The 18,749-nt window shown below is 42.4% G+C and overlaps 1 protein-coding gene across 3 annotated transcripts in view; it reads right to left on the bottom strand.

Moving 5' to 3' along the window:
• Window positions 1-18,749, bottom strand: part of RADX (RPA1 related single stranded DNA binding protein, X-linked) — a 228,033-nt gene that overhangs the window by 108,168 nt on the left and 101,116 nt on the right. For all 3 annotated transcript variants that reach the window (XM_086918577.1, XM_086918578.1, XM_086918576.1), the window contains 3 exons: window positions 18,263-18,423; window positions 14,052-14,260; window positions 9,062-9,138 (listed from right to left, as the gene is read on the bottom strand). In XM_086918577.1, coding sequence (XP_086774703.1) covers window positions 9,062-9,138; window positions 14,052-14,260; window positions 18,263-18,423 — 447 coding nt within the window. The remainder of the gene's footprint in view (window positions 1-9,061; window positions 9,139-14,051; window positions 14,261-18,262; window positions 18,424-18,749) is intronic.

Raw genomic sequence — 18,749 nt, 5'->3', positions numbered from 1 at the left:
ACAGTTCCCCTACTTTTTTTCACCTTCTTCGACCACTGGGTACAATCATGGACTTGAAACAGTGCAGCAAGGAGATGTATATCTACTCTGTGTGCAGAGGAATTGTAAACTCCGGAAGTTTAACTCTTCATCACCCTGGGATTACGCTCTCTTGCACGCATTCCGTCTCTCTCTTTTTCCTCTCTCTTTCTCTCTCTCTCCCCTTCCTTCACTGCCTCTCTCCCTAACTCTAGTCCTCTCCTCTCTCATGTTTCCTATCCTTTCTTTATCTCGCACTTCCTCTCTCCATCTCTGTATCCTCTCCCTGTGTCTCTTTTTTGCTCTCTGTGGCATTGTCTGTCTAAAGCACACACACTCGTCTTTCTCCGTTTATCTGTTTCCTCCGCCCACCCCGAAACTCTTGCCTTTTCTTCCCTATCAAGTACCGTTTGAACGACAAGAAAAATAGGATATCTTTATTTAAGGTGTTAAGAATATCGTAACATTTAGATCCAGAAAGTCAGATTCGATATATTTTTCCCTTTAAGGGCTATAAAAAGTTTTATTTAAATCTATATCCCTAGAAAACATTATAGTTTATAATATTGAAAAGTCTTTTCTCCTAATGGAAATTACATTTTTAGGTTTCCGATCAAAGCATGTATTTTCTACACACACGTTTTTAATCAGCTTTTCTCATTAGTTTCTGGCAGCCTGCTGTAAATTGTGTAGACAACTTGTCCCCAAATGGAGCTAATCACCCGGGACACCGACCCTTATTCCTTACAAACTTGCCACAGACAGTCTCAAAGCTCTCCCTGCAATGCCCATTGATCAGTCTTGATGTTCTGTTCGCTCGGTAAAAAGGCAATGCTTCGAACATCTAAACATGGCAAGGCTGACTTTGGAAGTACGGGGCATGTGTTTGCCAAGGACAACTGTCTGGCTTCTCAGGAGAAGAGCAGCAACTCATTTGCCTGGCCAGTTTTGCATGATTTTCTTGTCTGATTGGCACTTCTTAGTGCCACCTGTTGAGTACTGCTTTGAGACAATTTCTTAAGATTAGGTGTCTCGGAAAGAAGTATCCCCCGTGTTCGATAACTCTTTTTATGGTGTATAATCTATCTTTTGCAGATTCTTCACCTCTCCCCTTCTCTCCTTTTTAGGTTGGGCCAGTACTAGAAAGGTTCCATTTTAGGTTCTGGTTGATACTTACATCCGTCTAGTTTCCCCCTCCTTAGGCTTTGGCTGGCCGCCAGGAAAAACAAGCATTGGCATAGGTAATAGGTCTCACCTTTGGGACCTTATAAGTGTTTAGACATGCAACAGTTGATGTTGATGCACCAAGAACATTGCGATGCATAACTAAATACGTATAAGGTTCCAAAAGCGAGACCTATTGGCTATGCCAATGCTTGTTTAAATGGTTAAGGGTCTTAACTACTACACTCCTAAATCGCTGTACTCCATTAAATGGTGCATTCAAAATACTAGTTTGAACTTCGGGTAAGAAACCTGAAATTTTTAGCCAGGCATGTCTTCTTTCTGAGATGCCTCATCATCTGCCGCAAATCACAAAAAGGGTTAGGCCTTTAATCAGCAAGGCCGGACCAATAATACAAGAAACCACCAAAAAGAATGCCAATACTGATACTCATTCATCCTTTCATACCAAGATCAAAAAGCCCTAATCAATCTGATCTGAAATTTTTTTATTTTGATTACTTTGTGTTCTACTTTTAAAAAAAGAAAGATTTGAATTTTCTGAAATGGATCTTAATATAAATTTGACATACACTGAAAACACAACAACATAAACCATTATATAGCACAAAATATTGTCGATATACAAACAAATCACATCACATTAAAAACATATAAAACACATTATCCCCTCTGGTTCTGTATAATTCTTAATATCCACAATTTCATAAACCCACAATGCCTCTGGAGATTGTGTATACTGATCATTTTTCAATTTATTTCAGAGGCCAAGGTCAAATGGTGTCACTAGTCTGCTCACTTCTTGTTTCTAACAAAGAAAGCACAAGTATTTGGTTTGCACGAGTGGTATCTCATCCACATGAGCACCTATTTGGTCAAAAATAAACCAGTCAATGGTTTATGAAACAAATTATCCAGAGTGGACCTTAAACTACTCCAGTACCTTTCTAGAGGTTTCCTTTCTCCGGTCATCTTTTGGTGAACTCTTCCTGATTTTCCATGGATTTTTTTCCCCAGTTATTGGAGCGCCTTCAACTTACATCCAGGCCCAACGGTGGGGAAAAAAAAAGAATCTGAAGATGGTGACCAAACGTGGGAGCTTCTAGGGGAAGCACGACGATGTCACAAGAGGACTCCAAACGGCGTTCTGTCGCCGCCCAACAACAACAAAAGCAACAAGCATTGGCATAGCCAATAGGTCTCGCCTTAGGGTCCTTATAAGTGTTTAGCCATGCAACTGTTGATGTTGTTGCACCAAGGATATTATGCTGCATATCTAAATACTGATGAGGTCTCAAAAGCCAGACCTATTGGCATTGCCGATAATCAGGGGCAGGTCTCAAACAGGGAAATAATAGGAGGCTTTGTGGAGGGCGGGATCGGCTGAAAGCAAGGCTTGGAGCGCGACGCATTGTAAGCCTCATGTAGATCTCAAACAGGGAAATGGTAGGGTACAGGAAACAACTTGGAGGTTTTGTGGTGGGCCTTCTCAGCCGAAAGCGAGGCTTGGAACTCGATGCGTTCCCTTGCGGGAGCGAGCAAATATATGCTGCCAAAGCTCGCTCCTGCAAGGGAATCGCCAAACGTACACGCATTGCCATTGAAGGCAATGCAGTGCGTGCACGTTTTTGGCTGAAAAGCCGAAGCGATTTCTATAGGTCTTTTCCTATGCAGCACATGCGCGCTGTGTAGGAGAGACCTAAAAAGGACACGTTTTTTAAGAAGAATTCCGGACCCAACCACCAGATGGTAGAATAATGCACAGCATGTGAATCCATAGAAGATTAATGCGAAAACACTGAGTTACTCATAAAGTATACATGCAAATATAGTGGTTGCGCTTGAACGGGGTAAATCCAAAAGGTTTATGCTCCATCGCAGTCGGATGTGTCGGATTCAAAAACCAACCTTGTCCCACTGGAAAAGTACCTTGGTTGGAGGATGCATTGAGGGTGAGATGCGAGGAGCAAGTAGGTGATGCGTTAATTCAGATCCCTAGGAGATGCATCGTCGAGCTGTGCACCTGGAGATCGGTCGTCGTTGAGCAGCACTAGATGTAGGCTAAGAGTCATCCTCAAGCCCCGCAGCCGGTGATGGAATGCCTTTAAAGCAAGTGATGTCACCCTTCAATACCAGGTCACGTCACTGGGGCAGGCCTCAACACTTATTGAGTCTCCTCTTCTGTTCAACATTTTAATGAGAGTTTTGGCTCATCAGCTGAATGGACTGATGTTTCCATCATCTTCTATGAAGACGAAACCCAAATGTTAGTTATTGGAGAGAGTGGACTCAGTGTCAGATTCACTCGGGGGTCTGAAAAGTGTGGAGTGGTGGTTGAATGTAAGCTGCAACCATCAAAATCTTAGATATTTTAACTTGAAACGTCATCTTCAGCTGCCACAAATCCCTTTGGCTCAGATTCATGGAGTCAAGCCCAAGACCTTCCATGATGGTGAGAAATTCTGGGTGTATTACTAGGCTCCCACTCATTTACGGCACAGTTTAATAATGTTGCTTCTTTTTACCTTGAATCCTTTCAGAGAATCCATTCTTTCCTCCTCATCTCACACAAAGACTTGCCATTATATCTTTTTACCAGGAAAGGATTTAGACAGGCCACCGTACATTTAACAAGCATTGGCATAGCTTGGGAACTTATAAGTGTTTAGTTATCCAGCACAATATCCTAGGTGCAACAACATCAAGTGTTACATGGCTAAAGACGTATAAGGTCCCAAAGGCAAGATCTATTGGCTATGCCAATGCTTGTTCCCTTTTCAGTCTAGATAGAGTCAAAGTTTCTTCTCCAAGTTTGGATTGTTCGAAAAACAATGTTTTAAAACCCGATTTGAAATGAATGGAATCTCTGTTTAAACAGCAGGTGTTGGCTTGATGCCAGAAGGTGGTGCCATGTTTCGGCGATATGAAATCCCTCACTGGTGGACTCATCTGGGAATGACAACACGCAAAGCTGCCGGGTATGCGCGGCATTTGCTCCCGGGCTACGAGGCGTCTCTGCTTCCAGTCAGGGAATTGACTAGACATTTCAAGAGCCATTACTTTCAGTCAGCCACTGCGTACACGTGTTTCTGAGATGACCGGAGGTCACAAGAGCCGTGGCCTGGAGTGACAAGAGATTTCAAGAGCCATTACTACCAGTCAACCGCTACGTGCACGTGTTTCTGCGGTGACTTGAAATTACAAGCGCCATTACTCTTATCCAGCCACTGCATGCATGTGTCTCTGTATTGTCCGAAGCTTAAGAGCCAATGCTTTCAACCGCCACTGCATGCATGTGTTTCTGCAGTGTCCAGAGCTTAAGAGCCATTGCTTTCAGACAGCCACTGCATACATGTATGTATTTCACTACAGGCCCTTGGCACAGACAAAGAAGGGTAAAACTAACTGCACAGTGACCAGAAGTAAGTAGCTTGCAAACTTTCAGTCAGCCGCTACATGTATTTCAATAGAGGGCCTTCGCACTGGGAAGGGAGGATAAACCTGCCAGAGTAATGATGTGGCGTAACTCTCGTGCTGCCACAGAATAAACCATTACAGTGCCAATTTAAAGTAAAACAGCTCTATGACTAAAGTCAGTCGTTCGACCAAGATGGAACTGTGAACCAAGAGAGCAGGTTGTGGCCGAAAGTAAAGGGTGGGTCTGCTACGGGCATTGCCCTTAGGCAGGGGTAGAACCCTGGCTGGAGATAATGGCGTTTTGTATGGCCAGAGCTAGGCTGCGGTCTTTTAGCAATGGGCTGGGAATGTGGTCTCAGCGAAATAACGCAACTATAGAGTGACGACTAACGAAACCCGAACAAACAAGGTCGGAATCGGCAAGAGGCACTACCTACTGGCCTGACATTCTCCTACACACTCCCAAACATCGATCAAAACAAGGCCGCTCTACAAACAGGACCAACATTTTCAAGAAGGCCAGGAGCACAACCACAAGCACTTCAAGGCTGGCGTCTAACGTCACATGTGTAGTGTCACAAAGGCGGGGAGCGTGTGGGCTTTGTGAACGCTGCCCGACTACAAAACAACCTTAAAGGTCCAGCACACCACTGGAACTGGCAACAAACTTGATAGAAAATATGCAAGTGTACTGAACGTTCTAATAAACAGCTTATTCTATCTGGCAAAGCCAGCAGGGCACAGGCAACACTTTCTTGACGTACTCAACGATCAACCAGACACGTATTTGCGCACACCTCCCTAGGCACGGCCTTCCAGTCAACTAATGGTGAGTAGGTGCGGTATGTTTCTGTACAGTGCGCCCTACACACATCGCGTTACTAACCACAGTCATGGACCAGTCACTTGGCGTTTGGTTGACCGTGGGCCTCCTCTCACAAAAGACAGGGGTCAGGAGTTTACTGCAGCTGGGTCCTCTGTCAGCTGTTTACAATCCTTGTGCCTCCCAGCATGCAAGCTTTTTACATGCCTGCATTGTTGCGGGGGCTACTGTTAGGCTAGGCTGACCTGCCTTTGTGCTTTAATGACATATGGGCGGGCTTCACAGAGCAATCAGCAGACTGACACTCACCATACACTTGACCCTGCTTTTTCGCCATTGTTGTGCATATTTTTGGGGACCGGCAAGCAGCCTGCCCAACTGAAGGAGGCAGCCCAGCTTGCGAGCGGGACAGTATAGTCACATACAGTCCAGCATGCACACTGCTGACACTTGGCCTGGCATTCTTTGGATGGTTTACGCACATGTGCGGCCCAGTTGGCGTAGGCGCAGAGGGGTACAATGCCCAGCTCTGTCTGCTTGGGGCACGTGTGAGCGCCTGCACCAGACATCTGAAAGCCTCGCATAGGCACACAGCCTGTTGAGAGCTTACAGGCCATAGGGGCAGCACAAATCGGCTTTTGTGTGAGAAATACAAGAGTTCTTCCCACAACAGAGGCAATAACAGACGTCTCCACTACAAGGTGTGTGAAACAAAAACAACAAATCAACATCTGGCTCTACAGTGCAGAGGTGCTGCCCCTCACATGTCGCACACTTGATTTCGTTTGACTTTGAGCATGAACACCGTCAGTTACGACACCTCCGGGCCTCTGAGAATTACACGTACACACAAGCGCGCGCCTCCGAGCGCGTGCATGGTCTTCACATTATTTTATACTTTGTGGCTGGCAGGGCGCACCATGGCACACAGAGCTGGGAACAGTTGTCAGTGTTGTGTGGTTACTCTGGGCCCGAGGACCGCTGCTTAGATTACAACCCATTAATTCATGTGCATGATAAGGGAGGGCTGGCGGAGTCGCCAACCCTACAGTTCAGGCCTCTACATTTATTGCAGATATCTGCGTTTCAGCTACGGCTAGGGGGCTTCACGCAGCATACCCAAAAACAAAATGCAGAGTAATGCTTTGACAAAGTAAAGAAACCTACACCCAAAAAGATGACGTCTTGGTACGTCTACAGAGCACATACGCCAAGAGAAAACCCTTTGGACGAGGAGGCGGCGGGCAGGCTGTAACTCTGGGCGCACTGAGCTGACTGCGGCCATTGTAAAGCAGTAACAGAGAAAGTATGTTCGCATTGGACACTTTCGGAGACAAAGCGATCTCTTCTGCACTAACACCAACACAAACCTTACCACAGATGGCCCTGAGGTTTAGGGAAGGCCTCTGTCGCAACATTACTGCCACTGAGCCAGTCAAGCCACGTTTACAGTAACTCGTTCCTTGCCATTTATATAGCGCCCAGTGGGCCTCGGGTGTGGTATTGCGGCACTTATGCATCACTTGTAAAACGTTTAACTCTATCTTCTCAAAATCCAGTCATGCACTGGCACTTGTGCTACCAGGGAGGCCTCCCTGTAACATATATGATGTATGAGGTCCCTGAACCCACTCTTTAATGGGACATTAGAAAACTGAGTTTAATGGAAGGAGAGCCTCTTATTTTGGTGCACAGATAACGGAGCTCGGGATTATACTTGTATTGGTTCTTCGTGTTAATGCAGACAGAGCAAATACGTTTGACACGTGTAAGTTTATAAAAAAACATTTTAAAGATGTAAAGGAATGCACAACATACGAGTTAAATTTTTTAAAAAGCCAGGACCCAAAATTGAGGTGCACCGGAAAGGATCCTGCCACCAGGAACTGACAGATGACCAGTACTAAACCCTCCACAACCGCCCTAACACAGAGGGTACAGTACCACAGAAGTCAGATATTGGAGAATACAGCATATTGTGGTCGCGCACACCCCTGATGCAAGGTTTGCGCCACTGACAAATTAGACTGTGTGAGCTTCAACAGGAATGAAAAGACAAACGTGACACCTGTCAACTTAACAAGCCAGAAACAGAAAAGTTACACCACCTAGTCGTTTCAAAGGGAAATTCCAATTGAAAAAGAAAAACAGCAAGTAAAACATTTGTGAATGTCTACGGATCGCACCTGACATCCCTTCTGCGGGTGTTCAGCCTTGACCCGGACGATGCTGGTGTACAGAGCGCCAGAAACACAGGAAGAAGCCGCAGGTGAGTACATGCACACAGTGATAAATGGAGAGATATAAAACAACAAGCTGCCTGCAATAAGTGACAGAGAGCCGGCATCTCATGATACCGCATATAACTCACAGCCCCTTCACCTGCAGGGCTGACCAACAAACCGACAAGAGAAGGTAAACAAGCAGGCAGCACTACCTGCCTTACCCACATGAAGCAGTCAGCGGGTTCAAAAGGCCACGAGTCTTAACCTCTTCGCCGCTAATGACAAGGGTAACTCGTCATGGACTTTCCATTGATTTCAATGGAAAGTAAAGCAGAGGATAAATTGTACCTTAGCAGCCAAGTGGTTAAATACAGCCGGTGGAGAGCATCTGCCTGTACGCATTTCAAGTACAATGCAAATCGCCCTTGCAGGCGCTTCTTTCTAATGCACTTGGTTTCACATAGCACCGCTAACACACCTTTAATGCACAGATGCTATCAACACCCGGATTGTCCTCTTGATAGGCAGGAGCCCCCCTATCTCATCGTGGGCCACCATGCTGCCCCCCTGTGCTAGAACCAGTGTCAGGTTGTGTGTTGCGGCGGCGCCCTGTCATACACGAGCCTGCGGTGTGCGAGGAAACACTCACAACTCCTGCCCATGCTGCATGCTCCCAGAGCCCGACTGGTGGGGGCAGGGCAGGCGCCGCTTCCTTAAGGTGGGGGGGGGGCCTGTCGGCTCGGAGGCCGGCACATCCCATGCGCCCTGGGCCGCGCAGAGTGAAACACAAGCCGGTCTAGGCCTAGCCTTTGAAGAGTCTATTTTAAAGCTGCTCTCTGTGATTACAAAAAAAAAAACAAGCTCGCGTGGCAGCAGGAGGAGGAGGCGGTGGGCCTGAAGTTGAAGGAGCGATAATTGCTGGCAATTGCAGCGCGCGCTTCCGCAAGTGGATCGCCACACGTGCACGCGTTGCCATTGACGGCAATGCAACGCGTGCACGTTTTTGGCACAAAAAACAAGTCGATTACATGAGGTCCCCTCCTATGCAACGCATGCGCGTTGAGTTGGACGAGTCCTAAAAGCTCCAGTGAGATTGCTGGTGTGGCTTAGGATGTTACACTTATTGTCCAATAATATTAAATAAACTGGATGCTCACAATGAGGAAGAGGGTTCTTAGTAAGCAGTTATGTATTATGCACAGGATTTTCCATTCAGCTAGCCACAATTTCATTGCAACATGATGTCACCTTATTATCTAGAGCACACATTGAATAGTTGAGACCCCTGGGGACACCTAAATGACATCCATAACTCATTAACTATTGACAAAAATAACCATATATTAAATGATTAGAGAAAAGGAAACATAATGCTTTAAGCAATGCTTAATACCTGCTTCACTAAATTGGGACCCCTCTTCAATGCCTTCTTCATCAAAAGACCTTTCTTTCGAAGAGACACGTTTATTACTGAAAAAAACAAATTGAAAAAATGTGAGCATGACTGGTTCTATACTTGTGTATCTGTTTTTGTATTGTATTTTCAATTGTTATGTATGGCTTTAAATAGAACATAAAAGAGTGTCTAGGAGGTGAGATAAATCCCCTAACATGTACCTACAGCAAAATGTGGAGAAGTAATGTTCCATACAGAGTCATTCAAAAACCTTGTCAGCTCACAAGTTTACTTCCCAGAACGAAAATCAAAGAGCAGAAAGTAAAATATAACCGAAATGAACAGCATCCCTAGCAGCACAGGAAAGTTATTTGGCTCCCCCCCAAAATTAACGTTTTTATAAATTATTTTCACACAAAAATTTGCAAAACTGCAGATTCATCGTGGTATGATCAAACGTGTTACATTCTCAGCAAATCAGAGAGCAGTCTTATCAAATGGCGTATTCCCATAGCACCTAAGCACTATCCCAGGACATGAAAATTGATTCTGCCCACTCCATGCTAATGTCATCTAGAGATGGTGGAACACACTAGATACATGAACACCAGCAAACTATTATTAATAAGCAGGGCACTGTGAGCTAGCAGAAGGTCCTTGATGTAAAGATACAGTTTTACAGTAAAAAAAAGGGGGGGGGGGTTCCTTTATATTAATTTAACTTTTAGTATTCAAATATGACAGATTATTATATCTGCACACGACTAAGGTATTTTTTATCTATCAAAGTTTATTTTGTTAATATTTTAAAAACAATGGAATTCAATTATTTCATAACATTTTCAAATAATCCTACACAAATTGACTGTCTAATACACATGATTATCCCTATACTTATATTTTAATCAAATTGCAATTAGTCAGTACACAAAAAATTAAAAATTTCATAACATTATGACAACAAATATAAAAAGTTTTATATAAAAAACAGAAGAAAGTCCTTTGTCGACGCGTTTCGGTGTATAGAAGCTGTTGTAACACCTTCTTCAGGGCAGACTTTGAATTAAAAACCAAACTTCTTCATTCTAAAATTAAATACATACAGTTAGTGTCATATATTCTAATGAGAGCTAAATGCATTAACCTAGTGTGCATGGTTACCCACGTGACAAATTATTCAAAGTGTTCTTACTTTCTTATAATGGATCTCGATATGATTTTAGATTCCACACCCTTGGAAATTACGGTCAACAGTTCCTCCTCATAGGTAGTAGTACTGTTAGGTGTTAGGAACTATTTGTTCATAAGTAGTTTTCTCTCGCTTTTGTCTAGACACTTATGACCTTGATTTTGTAGTTCGGCGTATGTAAGCAATCTACCAAAATGGTGTATTAATACAGAAAACTAAACACATATAGCAGTCAGGCAATGTATACGGAAGGGTATACTAGTGAAACTAACCCTTTTCGGGCACCTTTGTGGGCATAGAACAGTTCGACATGTAAATTCCAAGAATATTTAACCCTATTCTTCGGGATATCTAGCTTAAGACAACGACAAGTTTAGCCTACAAAAGTCGATGCATAAAACCTACCAATATGGCGGCAAGCGATGGTACTTCCGGTGACAATTACCGCACAAGTGTAATTAATAAGCTAATTAAGCTAAATTTAGTGGATTATATAAACAGAGACTCAGGCGTATTCCTTCATCGTATAGCCGGGAGAGAGGACGTGTCGATCGCTAGAGTTCGCGTAGATTAAGGTAAGGAGTCTGGGACAACATGGAGGGGAATAGTAAGCCGTGACAACACTTAATGTGTCACAGATACCAGACTAAATTTGTAACGGGACTTTATATATGCCGTAAGCGAGGGCTCCGGAAACTCAAAACCGGCTCGTTTTATCGGGAATAAGGGAAACAGGTTAAAAACCAAACCGCTGAGCAACAGAGACGGCGATTGAAACCGTGGGTATTAGGCTAAATGCGCTTTCACTATTAGTGATAACGGCGGCACTAGCAAACTTAAAACAGAGTTATAGAAGCGTTTTAACTATTCCGCGAATATATGCTTAGCACTCACCATATCGGACAATGCTCACGAACATAAAGAACTTAATGAAATTGAGCGTTTTCGGCTCGAAATGTTAAAATTAAGAAATATAGATTGCTAAGTAAGAGAAGGTTTTAATAATAAAAAGCGTAATAATTTAAAATCTTTAAATTCAGGTCAATCAAAAAGAAGAATCACGGCTTCCATACTAAGGGTCTAAAGTGAAGAAAACCCCATTAAAACGAGAAAAGAATCAGTTTTTAGAATTACCGGAGAATGGATACATAATCCTAAGTATTTGTTTGTTGAAGGCCGAGTTCTGCTCTTGAGATACAATTTAAACATACGGCCATACCGATACAGATGTTCTCTTTTAGGACTAGACCCAAGAAAATAACCAGAAGGGACCTAGACCAGAATCGAAAGTAAAAAGACTCGATCCTGACACAAAAGACACACCTTTCTCCACTTTAAGTAACAACCCCACAGCCCATATTAGAGCCTCTAAATCCATCTGAGACATATCTCTAATTGGTGGGTTTTCTCTCCTTAGAGAAATTAAGAAATACACCCAACAGTACTACTACCTATGAGGAGGAACTGTTGACCGTAATTTCCAAGGGTGTGGAGTCTTAAATCATATCGAGATCCATTATAAGAAAGTAAGAACACTTTGAATAATATGTCACGTGGGTAACCATGCACACTAGGTTAATGCATTTAGCTCTCATTAGAATATATGACACTAACTGTATGTATTTAATTTTAGAATGAAGTTTGGTTTTTAATTCAAAGTCTGTCCTAAAGAAGGTGTTAAAAACAGCTCCTATACACCGAAACGCGTCGACGAAGGACTTTCTTCTGTTTTATATATAAAACTTTTTATATTTGTTGTCATAATGTTATGAAATTTTTTGTGTACTGATTAATTGCAATTTAATTGAAATATAAGTATAGGGATAATCATGTGTATGAGACAGTCAATTTGTGTAGGATTATTTGAAAATGTTATGAAATAAATTAATTCCATTGTTTTTAAAATAATAACAAAATAAACTGAGAGATAAAAAATATCTTAGTCGTGTGCAGATATAATAATCCGTGTCATATTTGAATACTAAAAGTTAAATTAGTATCTAGGCCTGAAGGTCAGACCTCAAAAGTCAATTAACACAGAAAGGAACCCCCCTTTTGTTTACTGTTGTATAACCAGTCCTTTCTGGTTTTCTGGGAAACTCTCTTTTGAAGGAAGATACAGTTTTACAACCAGGCAGAGGAAGATTCGTCAATAAAAGCATGAATAATTACAATGGAAATAAACAAACACCATTCTGCAAATGTTCATGAGAAGCTTGGGGAGATATCCATTTTGAACAAAATGGCTGCTAGACTCAAACTGAGGCCAAGATAACAAGGATCACGAAAACACACTTCTACATATTATAGGAAATTCTTTTTTTAAAACAATCATTAAATTAGTGTGCACATGTAATCAAAAGCAAACTACACTGTGCACATTCATTTGGTTGGTAGTTTGAAACACTTTAAATAATACAATTATTTATTTTGTTGTTGGAGTGAGCAACGAATATCACTAGTAATTGCACAACTGTATTTTTTTCGCCTCCATTGGTATACTATTTGCTCAGAGCCTGTCATACTGACAACATAGGGCACGATGTGACAAACGTCAACCATTAAGCAGGTGGTACCTTTGTGTAGCAACTGCTTTGGTAACGGACCCTCAATCTGTGCTGCAAAGAATGTACAAATCGGTCCTGCTGTCAGGCGACTATTTGGACAGTACATTGCATTATACACAGATGGCTCAAGAAAAACATGGAAATAATCTGAGTAGACAGGAATGCAGTTGGTTTGAAAGATGGAAAAATATGGAGCACAGAAAGAATTTAAGTGCCGGGAAATATAAAAGCATCGAGAGAACTAAAGAGCAGATAGATATTTCTGATTGAGGGTGTCTTTAACAAAGTTCTTCCCTCTTCAGGTCACATAGCAATGCAATTTTTGTCAACTATTGTATCCGTTCAAAAAAGATGCGTCATATTATTTAGCTTTTTAAGCTTGTATCCTCTTTGACCTGGTACGCCTTACCTGGATCACAAAATACCAACATTTGATATGCCTCAATGGTCTTGGTGTAGTACCGCAACATGGATAAGGAGACACCCAATGTTGCGTATCGTTATACAAATAAAGCTTTAATAAACTAGGTTTCATCCCTCATTATTGCAACGATCAGCCTAGGAGCCTTACATTAAGTGACACTACATATGTGAGGTTCTAGACTTTAGCAGATACCCTCTCCAGACTCCTCCCCAGGGATGGATGGATTGGTGATTGGCAGGCATATTCACTGTTCAGATCCTGAAGTTGGAGCTGGCAGTAGGTGGAGAACATTTTTGATAAACACATATCACTGAGTGCAGACGCTGAAATCTCGTTTAGGGGTGCTCATCTCCCAAGAAATTATGAAGAGAACCTAATTAAATATTTTAATCGGTCAGGACCAATGGCCTGGAATATTTCTGCAGCAGAAAATGTAATATGTAGCAATGTGAAAATTGTGTATTCTTCCCCAACAAATCCAACCCACAAAGCAAGCTGCTCTTAAACGGCCAAATGGGGCTTTTCCCGTGACTGCAAACAGGCAAAATACGGTCGCCCAAAAACGATAAGAAAGTAACATTTCATTTTTAACACACATTTGATAGAAAAATTGAGCTTAAGGTTTACCCATATCATATATTTTCAGAATATGTCATTTAATCCAAGAGCGAAAATAGCATTTGCATAAGCTCTAAACACGGTGTACTCCTATTCAAAGCATATGCTTTTAAATGTCAAACAATTCAAAGAAAAAATAAAACCATCATGTGCTGAATAAAATTACAACTGAGTAAGAAACCGACTTACTGCTGCGCTTTTGAATCATACTGTGTCTTTCTTCTCTTGCTCGGATTCTGAGGGCCTTGTTCCTGCGAAAGTTCCAGGTCACTAAGAGCAGGAGTATCTCTTTCATCATGACCCTGCCTCGCTTCTCCTTGGGGTCTCACTTTCAACAGAAGGCTAGGACTTCCTCCAGATTCTGCAGTCTCATACGGAGAAGACGAGAGTTCTTCTTCCTGCAAGAACCCTTATTTTACAGCTATATCCAGCACTCCAAATGCGCTACTGATAAAAATATCTGAGAGAAGTACTTAATGTACAGAAAACGGAAGAATCGATTGCAACATAATAAGACAAAGTATGCTGAATTATTTTTAAGCATATTATCCCTCTTTAGAACTGTGGCACTTCAGTATTCTCAGAAATAATTGTTTAACAGTGCTAGTATATCAGACGGCACAGTATGCGTATAAATTACAGAACATATTAATGCGCAGCTGAAACTGAAAAATCAACAGGATAATAATCCTGTACAGCAGGACAGCCAAAATAAATTCTGATCAATTCTCACAAAATATTTTATCACCCAGACAACCCAGTCTTCAAAGAGTAAGCATATTTATTCGGGAGACAATGCCCGTATTGTTCTTTAAGAGACTGTGGTACCAACAAAGGCAATGAGACGTTAAGTACTGCAAGTGCCGTGGTGACAAGGTGCATTTAAAAGAACAATGCTCAAAAATAAATAAACTGAACAAAAAGGAAAAGGTTTAGCAAGCAATTTGTAGGGTATTTAATAAATAACCCATCCACAGGGTGGACTGGTAGGTTTTTCAGTGTTACACTCCCAGAAATGTATCTCCCAAAAGATCTAGTCATTCAATGTATTTTACAGTACAATGTTTTAGGAGGCACAACTCCAGTTATAGAAGCCTAACAGACTAAGTCAGTAGATAGGGCCTTTGTGTTACACAAATCTTGCAGATCAAAATCTCAGAAGTCTTAATTAGGTTTAATGCCAATAACACTGTCAACACATACTAAGCTACACCGCATTGGCACCAATATTCCCCACCATTATCAATAACTCACCTACCCTTGGAGAGGAACCTTAAAACCTAAAAAATTGCATGGCATTCTGATGGATGCGCTGCACCCAGGGCAGCTGCGAACTCGCGTTGCCCTGGGGAAACAAGAGCAGCTGCTTTGAAGCCGCTCTCTGCTTTCACAGTGCATGCTTTGCAAAAAACACAGTTGATGGACAGAATGTAGAACAATGTCATACATTGACCCCAGTACAAGGATCTGGGCCTAAATCCATCGTTTTTTTTGCACTCCACACCACCCTGGGTTAGACACTGGCTATATGCAAATCAGCTCTGACCCTGTGCCTCATGGGAACAGTCCAGTCCGAACTACCAAGCCAGGTCTTTCCCAGACCGGAATCAAGCATCCAAGGACCGGTTTTTGGCTAACAGCCTTCATCAGCCTGGATAGCTTGACTCCAGTGTTGTGGAGAGCCTGGGACTCACGTCTGAGTATACCCAGCCCACTCGGGGTGAAAATTGTAAATTGTTCTACATTCTGTCCATCAGCTGTGTTTTTTGCAATTTTCACCCCGAGTGTGACTGTTCCCATGAGGCACAGGGTCAGAGCTGATTTGCATATAGCCAGTGTCTAACCCAGGGTGGTGTGGAGTGCAAAAAAACGATATGGATTTAGGCCCAGATCCTTGTACTGGGGTGAATGTATGACATTGTTCTACATTCTGTCCATCAACTGTGTTTTTTGCAATTTTCACAGAGCATGCGGCAACTTTGAAGGGGGAATAGAGATCCACTAGCAGGCTGGTGCAGTGAGTGACTGCACACACCTGCAACAAGATGTCTAGGGAGGGGAGGGTGGGGGGGGGGGGGGGTGGGTTCATGGGACTCCTTTTCTCCCCGCCAGAAGGCTGCCCTCAGCGGGCGCACTGTCATTGCGCCACCTTTGAGGTGTCCCCCAGAGTATTATAACACAAGGTATGCAGTTCCTGGAGAGGGTTGAATGGAAAGGGAGAGGACAGGTCGGTGTAAGTTAAGGTCCGAAAGGAGGAGGGGGCTCCCACTTTGGGAACTAAGACCCTCATACCCTGCTGGGTGTCATGCTTCATCATTGGGCATGCTCCTCGTCAGGTCGGTGCTGAAATACCCGATAGTCTCCCTATGAGGGCTCTGTGTTGGAGATCTTTAATTCCCAATGCATTAAGATGCATTTTTTTAATTGAGATTAGTGGACTCGCTGATTAAAATGTATTCTTGAGGACCACTACATCCCATTTTATCATTCTCAACCCCACCTTGCACCCATACTTTCCACACACTACACCACAAGGCCCGTACCGCATCTTACGGCATTGGGAATTAAAGATCTCTGACAAAGAGCCCCTCAGGGAGCCTGTCCGGTATTGCAATGCCGACCTGATGAGGAGCACGCCCTATGATGAAGCATGACACCCAACCGGGTGTGCTAGGGCCCTTGTTCCTAAAGTGGGACCTCCCTCCCCCTTCCGAATCTTAACTTACACCAACCAGTCCTCTCGTTTTCCATTGAACCCGCTCCAGGAACTGCATACCTTTTGTTGCAATACATTTGAGAATAGCTGCCTTCCTGCCTCAAACCCGCATTGATCGGGAGAACAATGGAACCTAGGACTCTACTCGATCAGTTAGCTAAGAGTTTAGTAAAGCTCTTATAGTCCACATTAAGTAAACTGATCGGCCTATAAGAGTTAATGTTTTCCTTTTTTTTGTAATCTTTCTTTAAAACGCTCACTACAACCCCTGGTCTAAAGGAAGGCGGGGGCTCGTCTCCCTTTAGTATGTAATTTGCAAGTTTAAAAATTTCGATATTGAAAATTGGTGCAAACTTAATATAAATCTGAAGGGGTACCATCTTCCCCAGCCAATTTAACATTAGCCAATGATTTAACTACTGTCTCCTCCACTTCTAAAGAGAATTCCGCAATCAATTCATTTGCTTGGTCGTTTTCCAACCGTGGAATAGGGAGCTAATTTAAAAATTGCTTCAACCGCGACGTATGAATCGGTTGATGCAGATTGTGTATATTTTCATAATGTTTGTGAAAGACATTCTGTATCTCTAGGGGATCTGTTAAGTGGGTCTTAGTTTCTGTGTCTAAGAGAGATGTAATCCTATTACTTGGTTTCTGTTTCCTAGACTGCCATGCCAGCAATTTACCCTCACATTCACTTTCTTTATAGATTTTTTGAAGATATGCAGAATTGGCAGTAATGCTTTGTGTATAGTAATATTCCTGGATGAGTATTTTGGCTTGTCTAAATAGTTATTTATTTACCACAGTCTTAACTTGCATGAATATAACACTTGCTTGATGCAACTCATTCTTCAACTTCATTCTTTGCAAAGATACCACTTTTGAATTTTTGAATCCCCTTGGTGGTAATATATCCCCAGAGAGTTGCCATCTTCCAACTTGTCTCTCTATCCTAATTTCCGTGATTTACATTTGAACCACGGCATGATCTGAAAAAGCATTTTGTATATGCTCGTATTTAATTCAATTCAAACCATGTGTGGAAAGAAAATAATCCACTCAGGCGGAATTGTGTTTAGCTGATAAACATGAGAATTCACGCTTTTGGAGGTGTATATCTCGCCAGAGATCTACTAGCTTTAGTTTACTCGTACAACCTGTTAATGCTCTGGCCATTTGTGGCCTATTGTGATTAAGAGCAACGGTGGATGAATCTAGTCCTGGATTTTGCAAAAAGTTAAAATTCCCTCCTTTAACTACCAGCCCTGGGATGCTAATGAAGGCCTCGTACAGCTCAGTGAGGGGAACAGGGTTATCATATATTGGTGCATATATCTTAGTTAGGGTGAGTCTCGTTTTATTTAATATACCACTAACAATAACCTATCTCCCTTCTGTATCTGCCTCGGTGAAAGTTACTTGTAAAGGCAGGAGCGTGTAAAAATGAATTGCTGCACTCGCTTTTGATAAACATTGGAAACCAGCCCACTGCTTGAGGAAATTACGAACTATTGATTAATGTTAAACAAAAAATAACCAAATATTACAAAAATATTCTTAACTTATATTAGAAACAAAAATGTTCTTTAAATAGCATTGTGTTTAAGCAGGCAGAACATGATCACTTAAAAACAGTTCTAACTTTAATTAATAACCTCAGTATTCTGTTCAAGCTCCGTACCTCAACTGGTTCTGGTCCAGAGACTCCTTTTGCTATACTGTCATCACTGATACACTGTATTGCAGCAATTATCCCTTGTACAGCAATGCGTCTGTGTTCCCTGTACTGCAGCTCTTCTATTTCCTTTTTCAGTTCACCAAAAGTTGAAAAAACGATTTCATCTGTAAAATACATTAACTCATAAAACACAGAGTTAAAAAAAAGTATTCTCTTGAAAGGTACAGTATTATTGGATGGGCAAAGAAAATGGGCGAAGAAAACATATCTGCACATGCAACTGTGAACTGATGTGCATACCCAATTCCTGTGATGTATCTAGGCCACCTCCTATGAGGGCCTGATTCTTAACCCCTGCGCTGCTAGGACTCCCGCCCCCCCGTGCAAAGCCTTTTTTTGGGGCTAATTGGGGTAGTTCGGGCTTAGGCCCCTGTAACTTTTTTACCACATAAGGTCTCTACGCCAAATTTGCATCCTTTTCTTCCAACAT

This window comes from Lissotriton vulgaris, chromosome 4_1 (genome assembly GCF_964263255.1).
Source record: "Lissotriton vulgaris chromosome 4_1, aLisVul1.2, whole genome shotgun sequence".
Classification (NCBI taxonomy): domain Eukaryota; kingdom Metazoa; phylum Chordata; class Amphibia; order Caudata; family Salamandridae; genus Lissotriton; species Lissotriton vulgaris.
Note: the sequence above shows the minus strand (reverse complement) of the source record. Positions and strands in the feature narration are given on the sequence as shown.